The 11335-nt window shown below is 39.6% G+C and overlaps 1 protein-coding gene across 3 annotated transcripts in view; it reads right to left on the bottom strand.

The window, feature by feature from the left end:
• Window positions 1–1997: 1997 nt before the first annotated feature.
• The window catches only part of OXSR1 (oxidative stress responsive kinase 1), a 97417-nt gene continuing 88079 nt past the window's right edge, over window positions 1998–11335 (bottom strand). For all 3 annotated transcript variants that reach the window (XM_081285891.1, XM_081285890.1, XM_081285889.1), the window contains 6 exons: window positions 10711–10857; window positions 9324–9388; window positions 7519–7571; window positions 5997–6065; window positions 5109–5173; window positions 1998–4706 (listed from right to left, as the gene is read on the bottom strand). In XM_081285891.1, coding sequence (XP_081142017.1) covers window positions 4632–4706; window positions 5109–5173; window positions 5997–6065; window positions 7519–7571; window positions 9324–9388; window positions 10711–10857 — 474 coding nt within the window. In that variant the 3' untranslated portion in view covers window positions 1998–4631. The remainder of the gene's footprint in view (window positions 4707–5108; window positions 5174–5996; window positions 6066–7518; window positions 7572–9323; window positions 9389–10710; window positions 10858–11335) is intronic.

The following is an 11335-nucleotide window of genomic DNA, read 5'->3' as shown; positions in this document are numbered from 1 at the left end:
TGTGATGCTAACTATAAGATAAGGCAAGGATAGTAAAAGGATCAGTACTAGTTTCCAGGGGAGAACCAGGGAAGGGGAGATGAATAAGAATATCACAGAGGACTGTGAAGGCTCTGAAATCATTCTGTGTATTATAATGGTGGCTACATGTTATTACATATTTGTCAAAACCCACAGACTAAACTACATTGAGTGAACCCTAATGTAAACTATTGACCTTGGGTGATAATGATGGGTCAATATAATTTCTCAATTGTACTAAATGTAGCACTCTGGTGTGGGATGTTGATAGCAGCTAAGGCTGTTCATATGTGAAATCTGAGGGTAATTTGAAACTCTCTATACTTTCCATTCAATTTTTTTTCCAATTCTACTTCTAATTCAGCTGTCAAAGTATCAGTTTAGATTGCAAGCCTTTTTTTACTCTGTTATATATGACAGCAGAATGTATTATAAATTATAGAGCTCAATTTTTCATATCTTTGATTGTACACAAACTAGAGTCACACCATTCATGTCTTTATACATGTACTTAGGGTATAAAATCGTGACATTTGCAGGTAAATGAATGGAGTTGGAGAATATAATGCTAAGTGAAGTTAGCCAATCCCCAAAAAACCAAATGCCAAATGTTTTCTCTGATATAAGGATGCTGATTCATAATGGGGTTGGAGGCGGGGGGGGGGATTAGACAACTCTAGATAGAACAGAAGGGGAGGAGGGGGCATGGGGGTAGGGAAGAAGGTGGAATGAGATGGACATCGTTACCCTAAGTACATGTATGAAGACATGAATAGTGTGACTCCATTCAATTTTACTATGAAACCGAAACTGTTCTAAAAAAGATAGTCTATTGTAAAAGCAAATGGGGTAAATGATCTGACCCCCAAAAGAGGAACCTTGAACTGCTGCACTAAGCAACCATGCAAGAAGTAAAACCTAGTAAGCTGCTCTAAGCCTGTTTGAAAGAATGGGTAAGTGGAGAGGTCCAATTTACTCTTCCCCCAGCTTCTTATACCTTTTCCCTGTCCCATTAGGGTAATGATGTCCATCTCAATCCACCCTCTTCCCTACCCCCATGCCCTCTCCTCCCCTTCCCCCTTTCTCCCCTTTGATCTAGAGTTTGTCTAATCCTCCCATGCGTCCCCCACCTCCAACCTCATTATAAATCAGCATCCCTATATCAGAGAAAACATTTGGCATTTGGTTTTTTGGGGATTGGCTAAGTTCACTTAGCATTATATTCTCCAACTCCATCCATTTACCTGCAAATGCCATGATTTTATACCCTAAGTACATGTATGAAGACATGAATGGTGTGTACAACCAGAGATATGAAAAATTGAGCTCTATATGTATAATATGAATTGTAACGAACAATACTGAGTTCACTTTTATAACTCACTTGAAAGCAAACACATCAGCTGCAGGTGATATGGGGCTATAATGCCAGAATCCATAGCCTTCTGCTCTGAAATACTGGGACCCATAAGAAGGCCTACCATGAATTTTGGCCACTTCTCTTGGGAAGGATTACGATCAGGAAGATTCATCTAGTCATTAGAGGACACGAATACAAAGGAGCCTAGAATCTTACATGGAACTCAACCATTTGGTATCAAAGCTGAGTAGGGGCAGGTTTAGTCCTGCTCAACACTTCCTGAAAGGGATTTCCAAGGGCTTGACCCTGGCATCTTTCCACTGCCCCGAAGCATGAACTCAGAAAAGATCAAAACATAATACAAGAAGTTCCATATCCCAGCTTCTCAGATTTCCTTGGGCAGACCTCATCCTTTCCTTTTGGGGTTTCAGTTTCCTCAACTGTCCGTGGTTTTAAGCAATTCTAGATAATCTATAGGTCAATAGATACATTTTATAGCTTATATGCACTTTGGCATCTGTTTATTACATGAAAAACTGAAGTAATAACTCCACGACCTAGTCCCCACAACTCTCAACCAACAGCCACTGAAGTAAAGGATCCATACAACACAAGGGACAATTTATTCTTTATTGATTAAAAATGAAGAAAACATGCAGTAAAATACAAAGTCAAAAAAAGGGGGAGAAAATTGAATATTTTACATCTTCCATAATCTAGCATATGTCATAAGGAGGAACCTCCACTTATTGATACACCATTATTCTATCCTCCAGATTATTAAACAGTATCAGCTGGCTCTAAGATTTGGTTTAAAACTTAAGCAAAAACCCCAAACAAATCCATTAGTAATTTAGAAAGACGATACTTTTCACAAATAGCATTGGCACATATTACCTTGTGCTATAGTTAGTCCCTAACTCCAGGGACAGGGGTATTCTGGGGACCTAGTAACAGAGATGCACCCTGAACCACTACTACTGGAAAGGAGTGAGGAGGCTCCCTAGGTCACATGCTATCGCACCTGGGCAGTTTCTGTTCACCTGTTTTCTCAGCATCACTGCACAAGCTGGCAGAGGGAATTCACCACACAACATGCAGAAGAAGAAATAACACTGTCATGGGACTTGGTGTTTGTCTCCTATTTCCCAGCAAGGCAACCAATGAACTGAACAACAAAAAAAGATAAGCCCCAGCCCCCACCTTCTATTGTCATGCCTATCCCACTGCAATTCAAAGCTACTGGTGGGCTAGAGAAAGTGAACAAGGCCACTCACTCCCAGCCTGGGCCATACCACCTCCAAATGAAAAGCTAAAACAGTGATGTCACCCCCACCATGGGTTCATAAATAATTAAATTATAATGGGCTTGTTTGAAATAAAAAAGGACTCTATGGCAAGCAACTAGCCTGTTGTCAAAGAGGACATTGTATCTTTTCCACACCTCATTACCAACTCCCTATCCTTGCTTCTCCATCGCTCACTACCACCACCACGACCACCACCACCACCCCCCAAAAAAGGAAAAGGAAAAGCTAAATATTTTTCCAGCAAGCTGGTCAATCTCTTTTCTCTCTGCTGATTCAGCAAACTCCCTTCTTTTACCAATCATGCTGGGACCTTGAACTTTGGTATCTATTCTTCTAATCTTTCTTCCCAATCCCCATCCCAAATCCAACTCCTCTCACACTCCCCAACATCCACCCCTTTACCAACATGCCTTTACACCTGGAGCAGGTAAAGAAAGCCCATGACTAAAACTACAGATTCAGAACGAATGAAATAAAGGTATATCAAGTCAGTTATGGGGAAAACTTTCAGGTGTGTTCCAAGAGAAAACCAGGTAATCTTGTTCAGACCAACAACATTAGAAAGGGCTCAAGAGATTCTGTGAAAGTCAACTCTCCCTTCTCTGTGGGGCCACAGCCCATCGTTGTATGTCTCTTTAAGGCCAGATCAAGTATCCCATTCATACATAAAACTTGGTAACTTGGCAGGGTTATTAGCAATTAGACAAGTCTGACAATGAAATAGGAAAAAAGAAAACTCAAACCCACTGATTATTCACATATTGCATTATGAGTGCTCTTTTTTAAACCTAAAGAATAATTTATATAACTTCTGTAGAAAATCAAATGAACACTGTCTACTCATAAAACCTAAAGGTCACGGCACATGTGGTTTCACTTTCCATCTTGAGTCAGTTTCAGCGCACAGGGTCCCCCTCCACAGAGTCAGTGCAGGAGAGGGATGGAAGCCAGGCCTCTAGCCCAGTGTGAGTCTTTTATTGCTGTAGTAATCTCAGCCTTTTATACCCACTTCCTCATGACTCAGAGGCCAGGTGCACTGATTTTCATTGGAGGATCGAGGAGCAGTTTTTCTTCAATTTTATTTCTTAAAATTTGAAAATAAATACTTCCCTAGTGATATGAGTTATGATTATTTTTCCTGTTCAAAAACCACCTCTGGCAAAATTTACTTTTACAAGCTATTACTTGATGTTTTCTGCAAAAACAGTCCAAAGTTCCACTTTGAAGGATCTGATGGCTGAAGTTTGACTACAGTCAAATGTTTTGCACCAGCTGAAGTTAAGGCTAGCAACCCTTTCTGGAGGGAGCAATGAAGGGGGTGCCTGAGAGCAGCTTTAGCAAAACACTTAGAGACACCATGAACAAAACAAGAACACAGTTTAGGCTGCCTCCTCCGAGGCTGTGCTTTTTCCTAACAAAGGTTGCTAGAATTCACATCAGATACAAAGAAAAAAACACTAATTAAATTCTCTGGGCTCCAGCTAAACAATCAACTTTTAATTGCTACTTCAGTGGTAGAGATATCCCAAGATGCCCACCTCTGGGCAGGTGTGGGAGAACAGGCAGGACGAGGTTGCCCAATGTAGCTGCTACTTTCCACCTGGGCCATTACTGGAGTAAGGCAAGAATGAGCTGAGCGATCTCCCTCCTGAGCCTTGAGGCACACGGGCCATTTCTCAGATGGCGGAAGAAAGGGGACATGTGCAGCACATTTACTAACGGAACTCTTTGAGGGGATGCTGGCCACTGGTGATCCAACTTTACTTTCCCTGTGGGAAAAAGGGGAATGATGGCAAGAAGAACATAAAGAAAGAATTCTAAAGCTCCTAGCCGGGAGGTTCGTTGCTGGGTTCTTTGGCAGTAGTGGGTTTAGGCCAACAGAAGCAACAGAGATACGCATGTGTGGAATCTCCTTAGGCCGCCTCTTCTGGGGCTGTGTTTTAGCTGATGCTGAGCTGGGCAAATCCTATTAGTTTGCCATCATCAGGAATATCCGAGCCTTCAACACCAGATGCCTGAGGACCAAACAAAATGACAAGCTGTTGCTATTTATAAATAAAACTGCAGTAGCAATTAAAATTGACATGGGACTATGGGAAGGCAGGCAGTGGGTAAAGAGTTCCTGGGACACAAATGGGAGGTTGATGTAGGTGTTTTTTTCCTGAAGACAGGATACACAGCTGAAGTCAGACTGGCTTATAATTTCACTTGAGAACAGTTAAGGGCTTGGGGTTAGAGGGTTCTGGAAAGCAGAAAAAAAAAAACTGGGGTGGGAGGACGTGGGGGAGAGACAGTTAAAGAGAGAACACTGCCATATTTTAATATTCTCATTATTCAGGGAATATAAAAATCTGGTCTGCAGAGGCTGTTGATGTGTAAATGGTAAGATGGCTTAATAAAGAGAAAGGGATGAATACCAGCTTGAAAGTGACAGATCGATTTGACTGAGGTTCTTCCACAATTTTCTGCAAATTAGCTGCCACTGTAATCATACAAACAGAGAAAAGCAATAAGAAGTTACATAAATCCACTATCAAAAAGGTTAAATGGTGGTTAAGCTTTGTACAATCAAAATGGAAGCAGAAAGATCAATCATTCCTCAAATGAAAGCATCTTTTAAATTCAACCCCAAACTACACAATGAATCTTGAATCACTGGCAAATTAACTTCATTTAAAATTTATCAACTAGCCTGGGAAGGACAGGTATGTTTTGTCCATTAATGGACCAGAAATTCCCAGAATGGAAGTCAACAAAGTATGACCTATGGTCTGGTTTGGTTCTGCCTGCAAACTAAGAATGATTTAAAATGACAGATGACATGTGGCCCACAAAGCTTAAATGATCCATTGTCTGGCTTTTTGAAGGGAAACTATTCACCTTCTCAACCTGATGGTCTTTCCCATCAGTAATGTACCTATAGCTTGTGCTTGTGCCTTTTCCCTTCCTTCTTGCTTTTCTAAATCGCTAATATTTGCTCACCTCTGTGCTCCACAGACTAGATACACCAAAACAGATGAAAAATGACCAAGCTCCTGTTTTGTGACTTTTACTACCACTTTTACCAAAGTATCCCAGAGACCTGGCTGTGTTTTCATCTACTACCACTGGAAGTCACAAAGCAAACTTGAAAGTGGGATATTTCTGCTTGGTAAGGGAAATGTCCTCAGTACCTATAGTTTCAGCCAAGGCAAGAATCATTTCAAGAATCATCAGACCTATTCAGTGGAACACAACCCTGATTTTCTAGGCACTAAATATATAGACAGAGACATGGGGCACAAGGCACAGCACAGTATAGTTACCTATTACTAAATCCCTTCCGTCGACCAGGCCAGCAGAAATGAGTTCCTGAGAGACACCCTCTGCTGTATCTGAAAGGACAAACAAGAAGGCATTCCATTTCTTGTGCACATACATCATTGCTAACACTCAAAGCCAGCATGTGTGACAGCATTGCTTGAACCCAAATGAGCTACTAAGTCCACAAAACCAGGGTCCTGTTCCACTGGCAATGATCTCAACTGAGAAATTCTCTTACGTCTGGCTAGAAGACAGAATTGGTATAAACCAGGTGTCAAGTATCAGCTCATTGTACAGATAACTTTTAAAATGGTGGAATGTAGAGGGTTAAGGCCCATGCCAGAAGAACCTTCAACAGTGACTCTACAGAGCACAATCCTAGACCCAGGCTCTGAGATATGATTTTGAATGTGGAACATCTCAAGTGTTAGTAAAACTTTCTCAAAACCTGAGAGAACAAATTATAATCTCTTCTCTTTTGGTATTATGTTTTAAGTTTTTGTTAAAATCATTTTCTTATTTATCTTGTGGATTTTCTCCTTACCTAGTCATCCAGGTGGTATAATCTGAGCAATGGGTATAAAGAAAAAGTAAAAAAGAAGAAGATGGACTACCCCAATTTATTTCATTTTCAACTGACTCAGTGGTGCTGGTTCCTGAGGGCTGGACAGTAAGCCCTGAGTGGGAGTAGGGAGAGCCAATGGGAAGGGGTGCATATACTTTCACATGATGACCAGAAGTTTCAATTAATTCCTGAAAATGTGAGTTTTGCATTGCTCTAAAAAAGTCAAACAGATACACGTTAGTACATTTACATCTGTTCTCTTTAATGGCCAGATGTTAATACTGAGACAGCAACTATGGGATGTAAGGAAAGGTCACTGCTATCTTCTGGCCACTCCTCAAATCAGAACACTGAATAACAACAGCAAAGCAAAACAAAACAAAACAAAACCAACCAACCCTTGCTCTAGGGTGAAGTTCATAATCAGAAACAGTACATGCCAAGGTTCAGTTCTGCCTGAGGAGAAGGGAAAATGGAGGTGACTTCTTCTTTACTACCACAAAGAATGAGCATGTACAGTGAGATAAGAACATGAACTATGAACTCAGATCTTGTTTGAACTTTAGCTACCTCTCTGCAGCTGTGTGACCTTGAACAAGTTACCCTGCCTCTCTCTAATCCTTGACATCATCATCTAGTAAATGGGGATAATAATTTTTCATTAGAAGGCTGTTATAAGAATTTAATGAGCTAATGTAATGTATAGCAAAATACTTGATCCATTGTAAGCAGTAAATAAGAGCTACAGTCATTTACTATTTGTATTATTACATTAGATTTTCTAAATGAGTTTAGTAGTAAGTAAACTACATTTTATTTCATTCTATTCATTTGACCCCCAAAACCAAGAAATTTTTATCATCTTAAAAAAGCAAAATATATCTAAAAGACAGAAATTTCACACTTGATTAAACAACACATTAGAAGTTAATCTGTTTTTAATGGTTTTGATGCCTCACCTCTCCCAGGAGTAAATTCAAATCGAATATCATTTAGTTCTTTTTTGGAATTCCTGTGGGGAAAAAAACAGAATTAAATAAAATAAGAATTTGTGAATTTATGCATAAGAGTCTGCCAATATATATCAGGAAAGCTGTGCCTTGGAAAGATTAGTCTGTTCCCACAAGTTATATGATTTGTCCTGGTGTGCTGACACTTCAGGGCTCAGAGCTAACAATTCAGAATTATACTCTAATTGTCCTAAGCCTTTGAATTTACATCTCCCATTGAAGAACATAAAAATCTCATACTTTGGGGGAGATTCTTATATGTCCACTCCTACCGTATTTCTTCTAAGATGATGTTATGGTTTGAATAAGTCCCACAAAGTTCACATGCTGAAAACTTAATTACCAATGCACTAGGTTTTGTTTTGTTTTGTTTTTTTCCCTTTTTCTTTTTCTGTTCTTGGTATTGGGGTTTTAAGACATGGTCTCACTAAGTTGCTTAGGGCCTCGATGATAAGTTGATAAGACTGGCCTTGAACTTGTGATCCTCTTGCCTCCGCCTCCTGAATCACTGCCCTCATAAGATTGATCAATGTTGTTAAAGTAGGAGTGGGTTCATTATCATGAGTGAATCTGTCATAAAAGTGAGTTTGGCTGCCACTTGCTATCTTGTTCTTCCACCATGGGATGAAATAGCACCAAGGCCTTCACCAAATGTGAGGCTCTCAGAGATATTCTTGCTGCAGCCTCCCAAGCTGCTGGGATTGCGGGTGTGTGCCAACAGGGCCCAACATAGTCTGTTCTTAATACATAATTCCTTAGTCTATTCTTTCTGGCAGCTGAATAAATTAAGATAGAAATGTTCAGCACCAGTTTACTGATTTAACTGGCACGGTAAGCACAAACAACATGATATTTAACTTCCAAAAACAGTCTGGAACATTAGTCATTAAAAGTTCTCTAAAGAATTCTATCTGCTTCTATCTCTATTATGATCCTATTGGGAAGTCAACTAAGAATTCAGAAGCAGAAGTGGGGTTAGTTAATAGTAATCAGTGGGACTCTTTTTTAAAATGTTACTAATAGTTAAAAGAGGGTTTGGGCTGTCTCACATGACATTTTTTCAATACTAATTTTTTCAAATACATTTATGAGTAGAAAGAGACCTAACTGGAACAATATAACAGTAATAGCTATTTTGACATGAAAACTTTGGAATCCTAATCCAGAGTTCTTAATACCCTGGCAGAAGTTGAGGGGTTAGGGGTTGAGGGGTGTTTAAAATGAACAGATTGCTACCCAGGGCACTTACTGCTGAGCAGCCTGCTAGGACCACTCTATACATCCCCACCAGAACTACCAACATTTGCCATATAACAGAGAAACAAACTAGGAATATACTTAGAGGTTTTCCTTTTCATCTTTATTTGATCTACCAATCACAAAGCACTCCCCTTCTGAGTTAGTCAATCCCAGAGTCCATAATGCTTATATAGTCACTAAATTTCAGATAAGCCAGTGAGTGCTCCTCCCCTAAAACATTCTCATCTACAGACTATACTTTCTAATTCAAACTATGCTGCAAATGTACACATTTGTCACTATTAATGGACAAACTAGGAGGGTATGTGCATCAGTTAGTCACAGCAACTGCTAACTGCCAGGTCCTCACACTTTGCTGTTACTTCTAAGAAAATAATACACCAGCAAATTAACACCTACTGATGCTGGGGGGACACAATCATGGCTTTAGCTATTCTCAGCACAGATTATTCAACACCTACAGGGAACTCACAAAACAGAAAATGTCCTCTTACCTTAATCTTAGTACTAGACTGATTGGGACCTTGGTTTCTTGTGAACCTGCTCCTGAAGACAAAGCCTAAAATGCATTGAAAAGTATAAAGTCATTGCCTGTGAATATTAAGCATGGAGGTAACTGCAGAGGAATCATCCACTGGCAGCAATTCTTTTCCTCTCCAGCTGAGGTCATCCTGCTCCCTAAGACATTCATTCCCTGCTGTGGCAGGACAGGCACTCCACAGCAGCAACAAAAGCTAAATATCAACCTGTATCAAACATAATAATTTTCAAACCCAGATGAAATTCCATATATTTTATATTTTTCTTGCCCCTGTTCCCCTATACAAAGGTGAAAAATTAGGTTTATCATTTTTTAAAAAATCTGCGCCTGTACCACTTGGCAACACACAAGTAGGGCCTAAATCAGCTGCCCCTCGGGGATCATTCAACCGAAGCGTTCCAGGTCTTTCTATAGTTAAACTAATCTCTCTGAAAACTGTTTAGCTATCTCCTGTTTAATGGCAGACATAAACTCTAAGTTACTTGTAAAATAATTCTAATCATTAGAACTTTTTTCCCCCTATGATGGCAGAAATGGAAAGCTGGAAGGATGAAAGGTTAAAAGAAGTTATCTCCATGATTAACTAGACATGCCCAGTGCACTGGTCTTCAAAGCCAGAACACATGATACATGGCACTACAAAAGGAGAAATCACAACTTTCATTTCTTTTTCACCTAAACTACTGGGGGTAGGGGACAACTTCTAACAATTAATAAATCGACACAAAACCCTTACTTTAGCAATATAGCATAAGGTCACATATGTACTATCAGAAGTTTCCTGAAGGGAGCATGGGAGTTACACAGCATACTGGGATTCACAGGGAGGACCTCATTCAGCTGCTTTCAGATAAATACAATTTAATGAAGTTTGTGTGTACTTTGAGTTTATACATCACTTAGTTTTAATAAAACCAACTCTCACAAAATTAGTATTTTAAAAAGAGTAATTTAGAAAAACCACGGGCTATAAAAATACTAATAAATGATACAAACAAAAATGAGCAAAAGAAAACAGTAAAGCAGATGATTCTCCTAGCCCCACCATGAATGCCATCATTTGCAATCTTAAGTTAATAATGATCTAACACACAGCCAATAAGAAATTAGCCAAACAATTCTGATGTTTCAAAAGTTTTCAAACTTAACTTATTGTTGCTTAAGATCCTTATGAACTCTCTTACCTTCAGGTGAGTACTCAAAACTATGAAGACATAATTTCTAACTTCTTCCAAAATCTACTAGGACAACAACCTGAGCACATTAGGCTATTGCACATAAATATCTGCTTTTCTAATCTACCAGTACTAGGTGGCCATTAGAAGACATCCCTGCTTTACCTGAGCTGTTTTTGCTGGCTCTGCAGGTGGTGGGAGAGAGACTTGAGTTGGCTGGGTAGACATCTGTCCAGCTGGCTGAGGTAGATGAGCAGAAATCTGTTCTGGAACTTGGAGCAAAGTACCCATGGGATCAGTTGTTGAAAAGAGCTATAATGAAACCATGCATACAGTGCTGTTAACTTGATTGGAAAGAGAAGCAGGTTTACTGACAGTCAAACAGAGCCTTACAGGGTGACATTTTCAAAGCAGTTTTTTTTCCCCTTTGTGTATTTTTTTTTTATTGGTTGTTCACAACATTACAAAGCTCTTGATATATCATATTTCATACATTAGATTGAAGTGGGTTATGAACTCCCAATTTTACCCCAAATGCAGATTGCAGAATCATGTCGGTTACACATCCACAATTTTACATAATGCCCTATTAGTAATTGTTTTATTCTGCTACCTTTCCTATCCCCTACTATCCCCCCTCCCCTTCCGTCCCATCTTCTCTCTCTACCCCATCTACTGTAATTCATTTCTCTCCTTGTTTATTTTCCCATTCCCCTCACAACCTCTTATATGTAATTTTGTATAGCAATGAGGGTCTCCCTTCATTTCCATGCAATTTCCCTTTTCTCTC

The sequence above is a fragment of the Spermophilus citellus genome, assembly GCF_964194105.1.
Source record: "Spermophilus citellus genome assembly, chromosome: 3".
In the NCBI taxonomy this organism is placed as follows: Eukaryota; Metazoa; Chordata; class Mammalia; order Rodentia; family Sciuridae; genus Spermophilus; species Spermophilus citellus.
This window is presented reverse-complemented; position numbering and strand designations above follow the sequence as displayed.